The sequence below is a fragment of the Capra hircus genome, chromosome 25 (genome assembly GCF_001704415.2).
Source record: "Capra hircus breed San Clemente chromosome 25, ASM170441v1, whole genome shotgun sequence".
Taxonomy (NCBI): domain Eukaryota; kingdom Metazoa; phylum Chordata; class Mammalia; order Artiodactyla; family Bovidae; genus Capra; species Capra hircus.
The window spans coordinates 27502360-27521548 of NC_030832.1; the positions used below are offsets into that span (position 1 = coordinate 27502360).

Consider the following 19189-nt stretch of genomic DNA (forward strand, 5'->3'; position numbering starts at 1 on the left):
TTGATCCCTGATCTGGGAAGATCCCCTGGAGAAGGAAATGGCAAACCACTCCAGTATTCTTGCCTGGGAAATCCCACGGACAGTGGAGCCTGGTAGTCTACAGTCCATGGGGTCGCAAAGAGCTGGACACAACTTAGCAACTAAACAACATCAACAACATATACAAAATACCATAGACTGCTAAGTGTCTGACTCCTTGTGGCCCCATGGACTGTAGCCTACCAGGCTCCTCTGTCCATGGGATTCTTCAGGCAAGACTACTGGAGTGGGTTGCCATGCCCTTCTCCCAGGGATCTTCCTGACCCAGGGATCAAACTGTGTCTCTTCAGTCACCTGCATTGGCAGGTGGGTTATTTACCACTGAGCGACTTCACTTTCACTTTTCACTTTCCTGCATTGGAGAAGGAAATGGCAACCCACTCCAGTGTTCTTGCCTGGAGAATCCCAGGGACCGGGGAGCCTGCTGGGCTGCTGTCTGTGGGGTCGCACAGAGTCGGACATGACTGAAGCGACTTAGCAGCAGCAGCAGCAGTGCCACCTGGGACCATAGACTGAGTGATTTACAAAAGCAGAAATTAATTGCATACAGTTCTGGAGTCTGGGAAATCCAAGATCAAGGTGCCAAAGATCTGTGTTAGTAGGGACCCATTCCCTGGTGCCCTCACAGTGGAAGGAAGTTTTCTTGGAGTCCTTTCATAAAAGAGATTGAATCCCATTCATGAGGGCAAAACCTAATCACTTCCTCAAAGCCCCTCTCCTAATATCTTCACCATGGGGGTCAGGATCCAAAATAAGAATCCTGGAAGGATACAAACATAATAGTGACCATGAAGAGAAATAGATGAGAAAAATGGGCTGGGGGAGAGCAGAGGGAAGAGAGAGGAAGATTGAATATGAGAATGAATGCTGGGTTGGGGGCTGATGGCTGAGAAGTTTATCAAATATGGGTACCTTTTAGTCTTTTCGAAAAAGCATTTAATTTGTGTCTTACCCCACGAATGATTGCATGTTGTTTTCCAAGTGCCAACTTCTTTATAGGTTAATTTTCTGTTGGTGCAAGCAGCAGAATTGACTCTTCAGAACACCTCCACCAGGATCCATTATCCCCAGTCACCTCCCATTCTCCCATCAGAGCACTCAAGATTCATATTCCTGGAAGGTAATCTGATTGGTCCAGCTTGGGCCTTGTGCTAAATGAAGACAGAGCATATTGATTGGCAGACCCACTGAGGGTGATGTAAGGTAAGCAGAGAAAAAGAGAGTGAGCCGGGCATTCAGGCAGAGAAAGACCTATTATAGGAAGAAAGAAAGAAAGTGACTGGGGCTTTAGAGAGAAACCAGTACCCTCCCTTTACAGCCAACCCTTCTTATACCCTATCAATGGGAAATTGTGCCCCACAGGGAGGGGGCCTCAGTTTATATTTAGCCCACAGCTGGGGTCTTGTGGTCATGTAGTGAAGGGATCTCATGGTCGATCGGATGGTCATGTAGTCGAAAGGGTCTCATGGTCAGGGGGTCACGTAACCTTGAGAAACTGGCACCAGCAGGGAAAAACAGGGTATCACCTTAAGGGAAAAACAGGATGCCCACCAGGGCAATGTGGCCACTGTGACTTCATCCCTTGTTTGTCAGGTCACCACGATGGGCCATAATTTAACTATACGCTATGAGCCCCTTGTGAACCCTAACATTCCAGCCTTTTTGATATAGGATATGGGCCAAAGTCCCTTCAAGAAAATTAGAGATACCAAGGGAACATTTCATGCAAAGATGGGCTCGATAAAGGACAGAAATGGTATGGACCTAACAGAAGCAGAAGATATTAAGAAGAGGTGGCAAGAATACACAGAAGAACTGTACAAAAAAGATCTTCACGACCCAGATAATAACGGTGTGATCACTCACCTAGAGCCAGACATCCTGGAATGTGAAGTCAGGCGGGCCTTAGAAAGCATCACTACAAACAAAGCTAGTGGAGGTGATGGAATTCCAGTTGAGCTATTTCAAATCCTGAAAGATGATGCTGTGAAAGTGCTGCACTCAATATGCCAGGAAATTTGGAAACTCAGCAGTGGCCACAGGACAGGAAAAGGTCAGTTTTCATTCTAATCCCAAAGAAAGGCAATGCCAAAGAATGCTCAAACTACAGCACAATTGCACTCATCTCACACGCTAGTAAAGTAATGCTCAAAATTCTCCAAGCCAGGCCTCAGCAATACGTGAACCGTGAACTTCCAGATGTTCAAGCTGGATTTAGAAAAGGCAGAGGAACCAGAGATCAAATTGCCAACATCTGCTGGATCATGGATAAAGCAAGAGAGTTCCAGAAAACATCTATTTCTGCTTTATTGACTATGCCGAATCCTTTGACTGTGTGGATCACAAAAAACTGTGGAAAATTCTGAAAGAGATGGGAATACCAGACCACTTGACCTGCCACTTGAGAAACCTATCTGCAGGTCAGGAAGCAACAGTTAGAACTGGACATGGAACAACAGACTAGTTCCAAATAGGAAAAGGAGTATGTCAAGGCTGTATATTGTCACCCTGCTTATTTAACTTATATGCAGAGTACATCATGAGAAACGCTGGGCTGGAAGGAGCACAAGCTGGAATCAAGATTGTTGGGAGAAATATCAATAACTTCAGATATGCAGATGACACCACCCTTATGGCAGAAAGTGAAGAGGAACTAAAAAGCCTTTTGATGAAAGTGAAAATAGAGAATGAAAAAGTTGGCTTAAAGCCCAACATTCAGAAAACGAAGATCATGGCATCTGGTCCCATCACTTCATGGCAAATAGATGGGGAAACAGTGGCAGACTTTAAATAGCAGGCTTTATCTAGAAAAAAACATAGGCCTCCTTTATCTGCTGTGAGAAGGTCTAACCCTCTTCTGTTTTGAAGGACCACAGCTGCCAGGGAATCTAGTTGGCCCTGGAGACTGATGAGGCCAGCGGCTACTTCTTTTAGGCTTTCAGTGAGATCCTTAGAGAGACTGATAGTAGTTTAAAGAGGTCATGAGCCCTGCAGTTCCTGTTCCAATCCCTGCTGCTATTCCTATGCTTATCAATAAGGGAATGAATTGAATTGCTTCTTTGGGTCTGTTGTGGATTAGTGGGATAGGAGGGTTTGATTGTTAGGAGCAATAGTGATATACCAAGTAAGATCAGGGTTACTTAAAGGGGCTGAGGAGATATGGGAGAAGTGAGGTATCAAGTCTTCTAATGTCTCATTGCAAGTGTGAATTGGAGGCTTAGAAGAATTAGGGATGAGGGTGGTGGGGTTAACAGTAGGGCAGTGTTCAAAAGAGAACTCGGGAGATTCTAGGAGGTTGATATGAATTAGTTGGATACAAGAAGGTGATAGAAGAGCCATGGCCTTGTGTGAGAGTAAGTCCTTAAGGTCATGTGGTGAGCAAATGACCGTGGGTGTCCCAAAAGTAAGTTTTTTGCTTCTTGAGTGAGAAGTGTAGCTGCAGCCGGAACACGCAGGCAGGCTGGCCATCCCTGTATGGTGGTATCCAGTTGTTTTGACAGAGAAGCAATGGGGACAAAGGAAGGGCCCTGCATCTGTCCTAAGACTCCTAGGACAATTTTATGTCTCTCAGTGTGTAGAGTATAAAAGGGCGAGAAAGATCAGGCAGTGTTAAAGCTGGGGCCAAGAAAATAGCTTGTTTTAGAGCATTAAGGCCCGAACAGACATTTGACTTAAAAGCATTTGGCTCAAGAGGCTCCGAAAGATTGTGCCACCCCTCCCCACCCCCACCTTCCCCGGTAGCTGGGTATAGAGGTTGTGCTAGGAGGGCAAAATTGGGGATCCAGAGGCGTAGATACCCAGCCAAGCCCAAAAAGGACAGAATTTTTGTTTTTGATGTAGGAAGTGGTAGGGCAGATATAAGGGACTTTCTATCAGTAGTTATATGTCTGTTGATGTCAGGAGAACTCTTATAAGATAGGTGACCTCAGGAAGGGAAAGTCTAATCGGCTAGGATGTTGAGGCGTTGTATTGTATGTCGTTGAGAGTGTATGAGTGAGGGGCTACAAAGGAGAAGAAGATCATCTACGTATTGGAGGATAGGGCTTGGGGTCTGGGGCCCTGGGCACCTTCAGTCTTCAGTGGCGAGTCCGAGGAGTCTGGGCAGAGATGGGTCCGAGGGCTCCTGCTCAGGACTGCGAGGAAATGTCCAGATCCCTAAAGGAAGGTTAGGGCAGTCTACCTTCCAATGTCCCTTTATGCCACAATTACTACATGGACCCGGAGGGGGCTTGGGCTTTAGGCATGAGCCAGCCCAGTGCCCTTCTTTACCGCACTTGTAAGAGGGCCTAGATGATTTATTTTCTCTGTCAGAGGATTGAGGTTTGGAGCCATGTAGGGCAGTGGCTAAGAAATGATATTTAGCCTGATCTCTCTGGGCCTTTTCTGGTTTTGCCTGTTCTTCCTGGTTATTGAAAATTTTTAAAGCCAAATTTAAAAGATCTTGTTGAGAGGTTTGAGGGCCTTCCTCTGCCTTTTTTAGCTTCTTTGGAATGTCTGAAGACTATTGGAAAATAAAATGGATATTAAGGACAATAGTACCTTATATTGAAGTTGGATCTAATTTTGTATATTTTTGTAGGGCTTCTGTTAATCTAGCTAGAAATTGTGCTGGATTTTCATCTGGCCTTTGAGTTATTTCTCTGAGTTTATCAAAGTTAACAGCTTTATGTCCTGTTTCTTGGAGGCCTGCAATAAGGCAAGTCACCATGTGATTACAAGCTGTTCGCTCAGGACACCCTGCCTGGTAGTCACAGTTAGGGTTGTCCCTGGAATTGGCAGCTGAGCCTACAAGCTTAGTATCATCAGTTTGATGTATTTCATTGGCATGAGCCTCAGTGGTTTGACAGACTTGTTCTTTTTCTTCTGGGAGGCGGGTTCAGTTCAGTTCAGTCGCTCAGTCGTGTCAGACTCTTTTCGACCCCATGAATTGCAGCACGCCAGGCCTCCTTGTCCATCACCAACTTCCGGAGTTCACTCAAACTCATGTCCATCGAGTCAGTGATGCCATCCAGCCATCTCATCCTCTGTCATCCCCTTATCCTCCTGCCCCCAATCCCTCCTGCCCCCAATCCCTCCCAGCATCAGAGTCTTTTCCAATGAGTCAACTCTTTGCATCAGGTGGCCAAAGTATTGGAGTTTCAGCTTTAGCATCAGTCCTTCCAAAGAACACCCAGGACTGATCTCCTTTAGAATGGACTAGTTGGATCTCCTTGCAGTCCAAGGGAGGAGGGTAGAGGAGAGTATAATGTAAATATCATGCCAGGTCAAGTCATAAGACTGGGTGAAGTAGATGGACATGAGTTTGGGTGAACTCCGGGATTTGGTGATAGACAGGGAGGCCTGGCATGCTGCAGTTCATGGGGTCGAAAAGAGTCAGATACAACTGAGCGACTGAACTGAAATAAGTGTCAGGGTCAGAGGAAAAAGAGCCAAGACGTTTTTCGATTTGAGATAAATCGGAAAGTAAGAATGGGATGTGCACCCGAACAATGCCTTCTGTACCACCCAGCTCTCATAAGGGAAGGAAGGGAGCGGGAAGGGATTCAGGGTCCTGTCTCTTTAAGGCCGTTCACAGCTGGGTAAAAGGAGGGGATTTAGGGAGGTTGGGATAGGGACTTGAGACTCCGGTAGTAGGAGGTGGAGCCAAAGCCCGAAACAGGCCTTGAGGGAGGGTCGGAAGCAGCGGTGGCCTACGCCTGAGAGGAGAGAGGAGCCAGGGGGATGTAAGGTGGAGGTTGTCGGACCAGCTCTGCTACGACAGGATTAGAGGTGACTGGAGGTGCACTGTGGTCAGAACGGTCAAAAGAAGAGGAAAAATCCAAACAGGGATCAGGGGATATAGTATTGGGGGGATGTGGCCCAGAATGGGCTAAAAGTATTTGAGAAGTAGAAGAGGAAGTACAGAGAGAGGGCCAAGAGGGGAGAACAAAGAAAGCCTGAACAGAAGGGATCTCTGACCACTTGCCATTGCCGCCGCAGAAGTTATCGAGGTCCCTTAAAGTAGTGTAATCGAGAGTTCTGTTTTCTGGCCACTGGGCCCTATTATCCAGTCGCCATACAGTGTGACAGTAATAAGTGAGTTGCTTTGGCCCTCTTTCTCCTTGAAAACCCTGAGTTTTTTAGGTTTTGGAGAAGGCAGGCTAATGGCTCAGAGGGTAAAGTGTCTGCCTGCAATGCAGGAGACCTGGGTTCGATCCCTGAGTCAGGAAGATCCTCTGGAGAAGGAAATGGCACCCCACTCCAGTACTCTTGCCTGGAAAATCCCATGGACAGACAAGCCTGGTAGACTACAGTCCATGGGGTCACAATGAGTCAGACACGGCTGAGCGACTTCACTTTCACTTTTTTGGGACTGAGAATTTCCCATTATAGTCGAATAGGGGAGGTAGGGCAAACAAGGGCGAGTGAAAAAAGGGAGGAGAAAGGTCCAAAAGAAAAGGTGTCCCCGTTCTCACGGCCTTCTCGGTCAGCGATAGGGTCTCCCATGAAATGGGCATCCCCTATTTCAAAGTAAGACCAGGGCCCAAGGGCCGTGGGATCCTCCACCTAGCACTGCTGCTGCTAAGTCGCTTCAGTCGTGTCCAACTCTGTGTGACCCCATAGATGGCAGCCTACCAGGCTCCTCCGTCCATGGGGTTTTCCAGGCAAGAATACTGGAATGGGTTGCCATTTCCTTCTCCAATGCATGAAAGTGAAAAGTGAATGTGAAGTCACTCAGTCGTGTCCGACGCTCAGCGAACCCATGGACTGCAGCCTACCAGGCTCCTCCGTCCATGGGGTTTTCCAGGCAAGAGTACTGGAGTGGGGTGCCATTGTCTTCTCTGCCGCCTAGCACTAGGGCTTCAAAAACCAGACAAGAGACAGAGAATCTGAGAGAGCAGGAATTCACGCACCCCTGCAGGCAATGAAATGAGAGCCGGTGTGTGGATGTCAGTCCAGCAAGGTAAGTGGAGAGTCCCATCTTGGGGACTCGTCCCAGTTTCTCTGGGAGGTCCAAGGGAGGGAACCACCGAAGGTGGGCTCAGGAGAGGAGTCAACCTAGCCGTGGTGGGTCTTCCCTCCCAGGTTTTGGCACCAGAAATGTAAGGTGAGCGTGGAGAAAAAGAAAGCAAGCTGGGCATTCAGGGAGAGTAAGATTTATTATAGGAAGAAAGAGGCTGGCTTTAGAGAGAAACCAGTGCCCTCCCTTCACAGCCAACCCTTCTTATACCCTATTGATGGGAAATTGTGCCCCGCAGGGAGGGGGCCTCAGTTTATCTTTAGCCCACAGCTGGGATCTTGTGCTTACATAGTGTCTCGTGGTTGGGTGGTTACGTAGTCTTGAGAAACTGGCACCAGCAGGGAAAAACAGGGTATCGCCTTAAGGAAAAAACAAGATGCCCATCAGGACAATGTGGCCACTGTGACTTCATCCCTTGTTTGTCAGGTCACCACGATGGGCCATATTGTAGCTGTATGCTATGAGCCCCTTGTGAATCCTAACAGGTACAGATAAGGAATTCACAAAGTGCTCTCACCCCAGAAGACAGGACACTAAGGGGTGATGGCACTGTACCAAATCCACCAAAATGGTACAAAGATTCTCTTAAACTGAGGACACTGAAGATATAGCAGATGCAGGGAAATAAAAAACAAAAAACCTTTTCAGAGTGTTCCTTATCTGACTACAGGCAGAGCTTTCTAAGAGTGAAAGTGAAAGTGAAGTCGCTCAGCCCTGTCTGACTCTTTGGGACCCCATGGACTGTATAGTCCACCAGGCTCCTCTGTCCATGGGATTTTCCAGGCAAGAATACTGGAGTGGGTTGCCATTTCCTTCGCCAGGAGATCTTCCCAACCCGGATTGAACCCGGGTCTCCCGCATTGTAGGCAGACTCTTTACGATCTGAGCCACCAGGGAAGATTTCAAGCTGTTGTTAATTCCCTCTCAGGGGAGATTCCAGCTAAGAAGGAGATCAACCAACCACTGACACCAGGATGAGAAATTGCATAAACAAACACTATCACAAAGTGTTGAACTTTCCATGGTTCTCATAAAAGCCCATTTGCCTTGTCTAAAAGTCCATTTGTCTTCCCAGAGGCCCTTTCTCCCTCCTTCCTTTCCCCTGTTAAGTTAGTATATGTTGTTCAGTGGCTAAGTCGTGTCCAACTCTTTGCGACCCCATGGACTGCAGCATGCCAAACTTTTTGTGTCTTTCACTGTCTCCCGGAGTTTGCTTGCTCAAACTCACATCCATTGAGTTAGTGATGCCATCCATCCATCTCTTCCTCTGTCGCCCCCTTCTCCTCCTGATCTCAATCTCCCACTTCTAGTTTTGGTATATATCCCCTACATCTAGTTTTTCAAGAGTCTCTTCATCTGCTCTTGAGTGCATTTGTGAATAAACCTTGTCTTTTTGCCTGGTGAGCTATTATCAGTTCATTCACAGTCCCACCACCAACACAAACTTAAATTAGTAGAGGGAAAGTTTTCCTCCCAATGAGGGTTGGAAAAAAATCAACAGATGTTTATTCTACCTTTGATGGTGTGAAATGATTTGATTTGCATTAAAAAAATCACTTTGGGTATGTTATTGGTGTCATTAGCAAGAGAGGTTTTAAGCTTGCTTGTAAAAGAAAGGGATTTAAGTTCATAGCTAGAGGGAAATATATTATCTTGGGAAAGTTTTTGTTTATATGAAATAATGTACATAAAGTTATAGGGTTTCCCTGATGGTTCAGTGGGTAAAGAGTCCTCCTGCAACGCTGCATTTAAAATAATTACCACTTCTATAGAAAATCAGCTTCCAGTTCTGAAATTTCAAACATCTTACACTAACCCCATCACCATCTCTCTTTTTAAATCTATGTGCTAAGTGTGCCCTTGCCCTTAATTCTTTATCTGAAAACACACTTCAATCTAAGGATAAGATCGCTGTTGTTGTTTTTACATCCATTCAGTTCAGTTCAGTCAGTCAGTCGTGTCCGACTCTTTGCGACCCCATGAATTGCAGCACGCCAGGCCTCCCTGTCCATCACCAACTCCCAGAGTTCACTCAGACTCGCGTCCATTGAGTTGGTGATGCCATCCAGCCATCTCATCCTCTGTCGTCCCCTTCTCCTCCTGCCCCCAATCCCTCCCAGCATCAGAGTCTTTTCCAGTGAGTCAACACTTCGCATGAGACGGCCAAAGTATTGGAGTTTCAGCTTCAGCATCATTCCCTCCAAAGAAATCCCAGGGCTGATCTTCAGAATGGACTGGTTGGATCTCCTTGCAGTCCAAGGGACTCTCAAGAGTCTTCTCCAACACCATAGTTCAAAAGCATCAGTTCTTCGGCGCTCAGCCTTCTTCACAGTCCAACTCTCACATCCATACATACATGACCACTGGAAAAACCATAGCCTTGACTAGATGGACCTTTGTTGGCAAAGTAATGTCTCTGCTTTTCAATATGCTATCTAGGTTGGTCATAACTTTTCTTCCAAGGAGTAAGTATCTTTTAATTTCATGGCTGCAATCACCATCTGCAGTGATTTTGGAGCCCAAAAAGATAAAGTCTGACACTGTTTCCACTGTTTCCCCATCTATTTCCCATGAAGTGATGGGACCAGATGTCATGATATTCGTTTTCTGAATGTTGAGCTTTAAACCAACTTTTTCCCTCTCCTCTTTCATTTTCATCAAGGGGCTTTTTAGTTCCTCTTCACTTTCTGCCATAAGGGTGATGTCATCTGCATATCTGAGGTTATTGATATTTCTCCCAACAATCTTGATTCCAGCTTGTGCTCCTTCCAGCCCGGCGTTTCTCATGATGTACTCTGCATATAAGTTAAATAAGCAGGGTGACAATATACAGCCTTGACGTACTCCTTTTCCTATTTGGAACCAGTCTGTTGTTCCATGCCCAGTTCTAACTGTTGCTTCCTGACCTGCATATAGGTTTCTCAAGAGGCAGGTTAGGTGGTCTGGTATTCCCATATCTTTCAGAATATTCCACAGTTTTTTGTGATCCACACAGTCAAAGGCTTCGGCATAGTCAATAAAGCAGAAATGTCTTTCTGGAACTCTCTTGCTTTTTCCATGATCTAGCCATTAGGTCTCCTCTAATCTAGCAATTTCCTAACAAAAGCCTCGTATATTCCCAGACTTCCTTCTGTCTGAGCAGGCATCAGCAGCAGCCTGCTCATGGCCCATCTAAGATCTTCCTAACTGGCACATATATATATGTACCCAGACTTCTCTCCGTCTCACAATATTGAGAATTAACACCTAAAGTCATACCAGACATAAAGATCTACAGAAGTTTATCTTAAATGCAACTGCTGGGGGGTGGAAATGCTTAAGCATTTCAGTCTCAGCGTTTGGCAGCCTCCAATGTTTCAGTGTTTGATGAATGAAGCTCCTTTTATTTGGAAGGCCTTGTCCAATGTCTGGGAGCTCAACAAAAGCAGAGAGAAACTAAGTGGAATAGGTAAAGGCCAACTTCCCGACGCACCGGACTAGGTACTGGTGCATAAACCAGAGATCAAAGTCTTCAGCGGAGCCACAGCCCGCGGCTGCAATTAAGGGGGAGTGGGTGGAGCCCTGTCTTTAACCCCGCCCACGACTGAGAGGACTCGGAGCCAATGAGTGGGCGGCCTGGGGCGGAGCGACCTGCGTACGACGTGACGCCATCACGCTCCGGTCCTCTGCCGGGCGTACGCCGAAACTGTGGAGTTCTGTGGTGGGTTGTTTGCGAGTCCCCAAGCGCCGCAGCGTGGGAGCCCTCAAGGCGAGGCGAGTCGAGTTACATGACCTTGGGTTTCAGGGGCGAAGGGAGCAATCACCCCAAACCTTCCCCAGGCTGGGCGACATGAACTCAGTATTAATTGATCTCGAAAGGAATGCCAAGTCAAGGTCTCCGGTGTGGTGGAATCCCGGGCCGCCTCGCCTCAGCCTCGCACGCTCCAAGTAGCCCGGCTCTGAGCCTATAGGGAGGGGCAGCCCAGGAGGATGGAAAGAAATAGGGACGCAAGGGAAGGTCAGCGTTTATTCGCCCTGTTGAGCGCCTTACGGGTTAAGTCATCGAAGCACTTCTGTGAGTAAGCCCAGTTGTTATTCCCATTTGGTAGAGGGGAAAACTGAGGCTTGAGGTTAAAATTACAATAGTGAAACGTGTATAAAACACCTCTATAAAGTGGTGATTCCAGAAGGCCAACAAAGCTGTTTCTGCATTTGGGCGGGTCTGGTGACAAAATTCTTTTGGTGAGTCACAATCGTCAGGCTAAACTTTGAAATTTATTTTCAGGTGACCAAAGCCACATCATGTCCGTGGTTCGTTCATCCGTCCATGCCAAATGGATCGTGGGTAAGGTAATTGGGACAGCAATGCAAAAAACTGCTAAAGTGAGAGTGACCAGACTTGTTCTGGATCCCTATTTATTAAAGGTAAGGAACATAGCTGTTTGTAGATGGCATTGATGAATCACCAACATGTTCAGGGTTCTGAGCAGAAACACACTGTCAGGGAAGATGGGCTGAGCCAGTGCTGCCCATCAGGCATTGGGCTGGTGGGTGGGTGTAACAATGCATGATTCCTGGTTCACCTCACATTTTAGAGACTGCGCAGAGTTCATTTCAATTCAATCTGATGACACTGCTATAGACATTCTATGTGTAGAGTACTGCAGAAGGTAAGACTCATTCTTCCTTCCCTGGTTGTTAAAGGAGAGCATTTTTTTTTTTCCGGCCATTCCAGGCCACATGTGGGGTCTTCATTCCCCAACTAGGGACTGAACACATGCCCCCTGCATTGGAAGCACAAAGTCCTCACCACTAGACCACCAGGGAAGTCCCAAGAGCATTCTTGATTATATAAGATCAAGCTGAATCTCCAAAAGGACTTTATCCAGGAACTTCTTTGGAGGTCCAGTGTCAAGACTCTGCCTTCCAATAGGGGTTCGATCAGGAATTAAGACCCTACATGCCATGCAGTGCAGCCAAAAAAAAGATTTTATCCAGAAGACCAGGTTGGGGGCAGGAGTGAGGGAAGTCATTCCAGTCATGGTGAATAGTTTGTGAAAGTTCTTTAGCCATGTGTTCACCTAAAACAAATACACTGCCAGTTATTTATACAGCAGAAACAGGTTTACTTGGGATCACAGATTGGGGTCTGCAACCATGATGAGCCATGTGCCGGTCTCCCACAAAAGCGGAGGTGACCATAGAGGAGCGTGCTTTTACAGAGGGAACAGAAAGTTGGGAGGGGATGGTAAACAAAGAGTCTGTGGCATTTTGTTGGCTGAATTGTTGCTGGGAAAGAAGAGAAGGAGATCTTTCTTCCTGTTGAGCTCTGCTGTCATGACGGTATGAGAGCTTCCCCTTCTGGTCTCCCAATTCTGAGTTTTTTGTTTTTGTGTTTTAGTAATTTATTTATTTTTGACCATGCTGGGTCTTCATTGCTGTCCGTGGGCTCATTAGTTGTGATGCACCGGCTTAGTTGCCCTGAGGCATGTGAAATCTTAGTTCCCCAACCAGGGATTGAGCCCATCTCCCCTGCCCTGGCAGGTGGATTCTTAACTTCAAGATCACCAGGGAAGTCCCTTAACTCTGTGTAATTGAAGTTTCTGTTTATTAATTTCTTACACATGAAAAGGCATGACATTGTACTGGAGCAGCGAGTGCTTTGGCGGGGTTGAGCTCAGAGCTTGGCACTAAGTAGGCCTTGTCTTTGAATGAACGTGAGAATGATTGGAATCGGAGTGGGAAGAGTCTCCTGTGTTGTAGTTTTGATTTCAGCCTATGAGAAAAGGAGATGGGAGGTAAGGAAATAGGTGAGGAGGCTATTGCAAATGTGTAGACTGGAAATGGTAGAGACCAAACAGTCCTTGGAGCAGAGGATGGAGTGGAAAAGGTAGGTTTCTGGGCAGGAAGGTACAGAGTCCTTAATTACGTAGGTGTGTTAGGGAGGGAGGGGCAAGTGCCGGGGATGTTTCTGCATGCAAGGTTAGGCACCCTGGTAGGCACAAGTGCTGTTTGTTATCTAGGATCGAAAATACAGGGGCCCTTTCAGGGTCTTGTGAAGCTGGATAGATCCCAGCCAGGAGAAGAACAGCCAATCTCATCATCCTCCCAGCCCTTTGACTGCCTCGAAGCTGCTCCATAAAATGGCTTGATCCCAAAGCAAAAACAAAAATAAAGCCACAGAAGCAAGCTGAAGAGTGACAGCATGGTCATTGGTCTTAGAAGACCTTAGTTTGTGTACTGGCTGTTTTTTGTTATTTTTAATGTCTATTTATTTATTTTTGGCTACCTCGAGTCTTACTAATAGTTGCATTACGTGGGCTTCTCTCTAGTTACAGCACTCGGGCTCCAGACCAGGTCGGCTCTGGAGTTGGGCATGCGGGCTTAGTTGCCCCGTGGAATATGGGATCTTAGTTTCCCCAACCAGGAATCAAACCCATGCCCTCTGCGTTGGAAGGCGTATTCTTAACCACAAGACCACCAGGGAAGTCCCCTGGCTATTGGTTGCTAGCTGTGCACCCTCCCTGAGCTTGTTTTTCTTATCTGTTAAATGGAACGACCTGCTGTGGCGGGGTTGTCTAGAGGAAGAGATGACTCTGGTTCTCATCTGTGGCTTGTTTGCAATACTTTGAGCGAGGCCTGGAGCTAAGTGCTTTACATACATTATAATGTTTTGTTCTCTTGATAACTTCGGGTGTTTTTTGGCTGGAGAGAAGACTCTACCTGGAAGGGTTTGTCTATTTATTTTTATTTTGGGTCTTTGTTGAGGCTCTCCAGCCTCTTGTTTGCAGCACTGGAACTCAGTAGTTGTGGTGCTCAGGCATATTGCCCTGAGGCAACTATGTGGAATCCTAGTTCCCTGACCAGGGAATGAACCCCCATCCCCTCCATTGGAAGGTGGATTCTTAATCACTGGATTACCAGGGAAGTCCCAGGAAGTTTAAATAGTGTAGAAAAGGATGATAATTTAGAGCAAGGATACCGCAAGCAGTGGACTGGAGAACTCTGGGACAAGATCAGCTCTGGAAAAGTCATTGTTGTTTGCCAGAAACTAAGCAGCCAATTTTTGCTTTGGAAGCCTCCATAAATATATTGTTGCTCATTCGCTAAGTCATGTCCGACTCTTTGTGATCCCATGGACTGCAGCCCACCAGTCTTCCCTGTCCTCCACTATCTCTTGGAATTTGCTCAAATTCATGTCCATTGAGTTGGTGATGCCGTTTCAGTCTAACCATCTCTTCATCTGCCGCCCTCTTCTCCTTTTGCCTTCAGTCTTTCCCAGCATCAGGGTGGATTTGGAAGGTGGATTCCATAAGTGTATTACCTGTTTCTTTCCCCCAAGTCCCAGCTTGTTTTCTGGACATTCCTTTTTCAGACTGTCTACTACCTTGCCAGGTCATGAGTGGGAACTACTGATGTGTTTCCTCCTTCTCTCAACAGTATTTTAATAAGCGAAAGACCTACTTTGCCCACGATGCTCTCCAGCAGTGCACCGTTGGGGATATTGTGCTTCTCAAAGCGCTCCCTGTCCCAAGAACAAAGCATGTGAAGCACGAACTGGCTGAGATTGTTTTCAAAGTTGGACAGGTCGTAGATCCAGTGACCGGAAAGCGCTGTGCAGGAACCACCTACCTGGAGAGCCCCGTTGATCTGGAGGCCACCCCGCTAGCCAAAAACCTGGAAGAACTCAGTCTCTCCACAACACAGTGAAGGAGGATTGGAACACAGAGCCAAAAGGGAATTTCTGAGTTTACTCTATGGAAAAATTTTTCTCAGTTTCCTCACAAACCGTCCAGTTTCTCGTCTGGTATTTATGAAATCACTAAAAGTAAATGAAGTAAAGTCTTTGTTATAATTTTTCATAAAAGTTTATGGTCATGTTTCAGATTTCCTTCTTGGTGGGACGTACTTTTCTGCTACACAGAGTATGCCTAGCCATCCACTACATTGTTCTGTAAGCTCACTGTTTTAGAAGGTATATATTTTTTTCTCATTCAAAGGAATCTTGAATTTATCTTAAAACCTTTATTTTGGGAGGAAAAAACCTTTTGAGATCATAAACACATAAGACCACATTAAGTGAATATTTCAGTTCAGTTGCTCAGTCGTTTCCTACTCTTTGCAACCCCATGAACTGCAGCATGCCAGGCTTCCCTGTCCATCATCAACTCCCAAAGCCTACTCAACTCATGTCCATAGAGTCAGTGATGCCATCCAACCATCTCATCCTCTGTCATCCCCTTCTCCTCCCACCTTCAATCTTTCCCAGCATCAGGGTCTTTTCCAATGAGTCAGTTCTTTGCATCAGGTGGCCAAAGTATTGGAGTTTCAGCTTCAGCATCAGTCCTTCCAATGAACATTCAGGACTGATTTCCTGAATATTTAGTTTTGATCATATATATTCAAAATTCAAGTTTTTCTCTGATTTAACCACAGACAGAAACAATTAATATGCCAATTAGAATGTTGGCATGTAGAAAGTAAAACAAAAATTCTGTCATTTTTCTTTTATCCTGTATCCTAGGCTGGATTAAATAGGACTGAGTTCTTAAAATCCAGTACATTGATGAAGTAGTGGAATTTCTCATCCGTGCATCATTTTTTTTCCCCTCAGCTGCATCTTTCAGCACTGGGATCTTATTTCCCCAACCAGTGATTGAACCCCTGCCTACTGCACTGGGAGCTCAGAGTCTGTTTTTTTAAAACCTTTCCTTTTGTATTGGTGTATACAGCTATAGAAATTAACAATTAACAATGTTGTGACAGTTTCAGGTGAACAGCGAAAAGACTCAGCCATACATATACATGTATCCATTCTCCCCCCTAATTCCTGAGAGCCTGGAGTCTTTTTTTTTTTTTTTTTTAATTTTCCTTTTGTATTGATGTATAGCTGATTAACCATGTTGTGACAGTTTCAGGTGAACAGTGAAGGAACTCAGCCATACATATGCACATATCTATTCTCCCCCAGATTCCCGGGAGCATGGAGTCTTAACCACTGGACTTCCAGGGAAGTCCTTCACACATGCATTGTTGGAGAGTTTCAGAGTTTTACTGCCGTTCATTGATAAGCCATGATAACTTAGATTTTGACCTGATGAAACATTGAGCTGCACATTTCAGTATTCTAGGTCCCAGAAGGGCCTTGGAGCATATTTCAACCTCAGCTAATAAGTGTATTGTGCAAGCACTGGCTTCCAGTAATAACCGCAGGCCCTGCCCTCCCCCCACCCCCTCCCTCTCCCACCCTGCCCCAGGCTTATAATCTCCAGACAGGTATGCACAGGTGCCTTCATGGCAAACACAGAAGCACATGAATGTGGGAGAAGTTAGGTGACTTTCCAGAAAAAGTGAGAGAATGCTAGAATTGAGTCTTAAAGGAAGAGTCTCCAGCTTCGTGTGTGAGGCATGCGGAAAGAACATTCCAGGCAGAGGGAAGGGAGTATAAAGTCCTCAAAGGATAAGAGACGAGTGTAACTATGGGGTTCTGGAAGTGATGAGCACTTCAGGTAGAGAAGTAGGCAGGAGTTAGACGTGGCTCAGTAAAGAAACTGCGCGGAATACAGGCTACCCGAGTTCAATCCCTAAGTTGGGAAGATCCCCTGAAGAAGGGAATAGCAACGCACTCTAGTATTTTTGCCTGAAGAAATCCATGGACAGAGGCGCCTGTTGGGCTTAAGTCCATGGGGTCACGAAGAGTCAGACATGACTGAGCACCTCATATTTTCACTTTCATACTATAAGAGGTAGTGGGTTATTCAGCATTTGCGGGCGGTGCATACTGCACAGCATGCAGGCGTGTGGGGTCTTGGTTCGTTGACCAGGAATCAAACCCACACCCCCTGAAATGGAAGTGGAAAGTCAACTACTGGACTACCAGGGAAGTCTGGGTTATGTAACTTAAAAAAATTTTTATTTGACTGTGCCAGGTCTTAGTTGCAGCTTTCAGGATCTTTTACCTTCATTGTAGCATGAGGGATCCTTATTTGGATCTTGTGAACTCTTAGTTGGGGCATGTGGGAATCTAGTTCCCTGACCAGGGATCGAACCCGGGCCCCCTGCATTGCTAGTGCAGAGTCCTAGCTACTGGACCACCAGGGAAGTCCCATGAAACATTTTTAAAGAGTAAATAAGAGTCAGTAAGAATAACAGCATCAGTGTCAGGAATGAGAAAGATGAGAGGGAGGCAGTGACCTGGTCCTAAGACCTGAACTAAGTTGGGCAGGGAAGTGAATAGAGATTGGGTAGATGATGTGCCAGGCTCCCAGGACTTGGCACCAGGGAGGGTGAGCCGAAGGGAGGCACCTCAATGTTTTATCTAAGTGGGGCTCTGTGGTACCAGTTACCGTGGAGGGAACCGGACGCCTGTCCAAGTTATCTCGAAAAGCTCAAATATTTTAAATGTTTACATGTACACACATACGTCATTTTTATCTTAACATAGATATTTTTCCTGACAATCGCATAAAATTCTGCTCCAGGAACATGCCCTCTGTTGATCCCATGATATTTTAACCTAAGCCACACACCTGTGAAATAAGAGTACCTCCCTCCCCTCAGGAGAAAGCATCGGGTTAATGCAACTTCAGAGCAAAATGATGGTGGGGAAAAAAGTGCAGAACGAGGGACCTAACACTAAACACAAAAGCCAGGTCAGTAAAGACATGCCTACCAAGTTTACATGTCAGGAAAATAATCTGAAAGATGCTGTCTCCAGAAATAGCACTGAGAAATCAGGGGAAGGTGTGAGAAAGTCACATGGACACCACTGGCTTGAAGAGGCCCTGCCTCCCACAGTGCTGATGGGACGTGTCCTTTCCGCCCTGGGGAGAGCTCACCCCAGCCTCCCTGTTGGGTCTCTGCATCCTCTACAGTCTCATGAAGTGTCAGCCAAATGAGGAACTCAGCCTCCAGCCTCCTGTCCCTGAGTACCTGGGCCTCCTTCCCACCTTTGCCTTTCCCTGGTGTGGTCACTTCTCTGTCCACAGGACCCATTTCTGTCCCTGGCGGCTCCTTGCCTTAACATATTAGAACATTGCCCCAGTCAGAGCCTCTTCCTCCTGCCTTCACCTCCCAACCCCAGTCCCACAAGCCCAGTTACTGACCCCATCACTGCTATGCAGAGACCAGAAGTTAGCAGAGACCTCCCAGCCCCACCCAATCCTGAGGGCACTTGCCTTTTTCGAGCTGGCCTCCAAATGCTCCCCTTGGCAGCTGGGGAGCTCCTCCCTGTTTCTCCCCCTTTCTAACTGTCTGGCTCCCCTCCTTTACATATTTACATATTTATTTGGCTTCATGCATCTTCAGTGCTGCAGGTGGGAATCTAGTCCCCTGACCAGGGATGGAACCTGGGCCCCCTACATTGGGAGTCTTAGCCACTGGACCACCAGGGAAGAGCCATCTAGCTCGCTCTCTGCCCACCTTGTCTTGGCTGCAGTTTCATGAGTATACCTGTGGCTCTTATCTTTCCGCAGGATCCGTTTTCCTCATAGAGTGCCATCCTGGCCCATGCCTTTAAGTTGTGTCCGTGGCCAGGCGGAGTTGTCCTACATGCTTGCACAGGTCACCTCTTTCCCTTGGGACTGAGCTATCCTGCCAGCACACCAGGGTCTATGTTCCCCTTCCCAGGCACCAGAGCTGGTTACATGCTTTCCCGTCCCAGTTCCCCTCTCTCCATCTCACACTCACACCCTGCCTCACTCGACTGGGACTGCTTGCGGGCGAGGATGGGGCCACCGGTGCTGAGATCAACAGGAACATCGGAGTTCTGAGACCGCAAGAGAACCTCATTATGCTTCCACCCAGGATGCTTCTACTAAAGCGTAATTTATTTTTGAAAGTCAATATATTTACATGGTGCGAAGTCCAAAACAAGGTATTTGGGGAGAAGCCCGCCTCCCAGCTTCGCACCCCAGGCCCTGGATTCCTCTAGGAACCGTGTGACTCTTTCCTTGTGGATCACTCCACGTACGTACAAGCCTGGCTCTTGTTCCTTTGGCGCACCCTGTGCTGCGCACCGAACTCCTATCGCTGGCGCTTAAAGTCTCAAAATCGGTTCCTCCCCGGTTTCCCGCTCCTTTCTCGCAGTCGCGGGACCTCGGCGCTGTGACCCACTGCGGCCGCACAGCGCCCCCTGGCGGCCGCGCCCCGGCACGGCAGCGGTCGCGCGCC

At 46.9% G+C, this 19189-nt stretch overlaps 1 protein-coding gene and 1 non-coding gene across 6 annotated transcripts in view; one reads left to right on the top strand and one right to left on the bottom strand.

Moving 5' to 3' along the window:
* Window positions 1-14903, top strand: part of LOC102183030 (28S ribosomal protein S17, mitochondrial) — a 36681-nt gene extending 21778 nt beyond the window's left edge. Inside the window, exons 1-3 of one of the 5 annotated variants that reach the window (XM_005697748.3) lie at window positions 6964-6982; window positions 11304-11443; window positions 14459-14885. In XM_005697748.3, coding sequence (XP_005697805.2) covers window positions 6967-6982; window positions 11304-11443; window positions 14459-14728 — 426 coding nt within the window. In that variant the 5' untranslated portion in view covers window positions 6964-6966 and the 3' untranslated portion in view covers window positions 14729-14885. Of the gene's footprint in view, window positions 1-6963; window positions 6983-10668; window positions 10793-10833; window positions 11094-11303; window positions 11444-14458 lie in introns of those variants that run through there. The other 4 variants (XM_005697749.3, XM_005697750.3, XM_005697747.3 and 1 more) reach the window with 4 other exon arrangements.
* On the bottom strand, window positions 17047-17119 carry TRNAA-AGC. Its single transcript has one exon. It is a non-coding gene; the product is annotated as a tRNA-Ala (tRNA).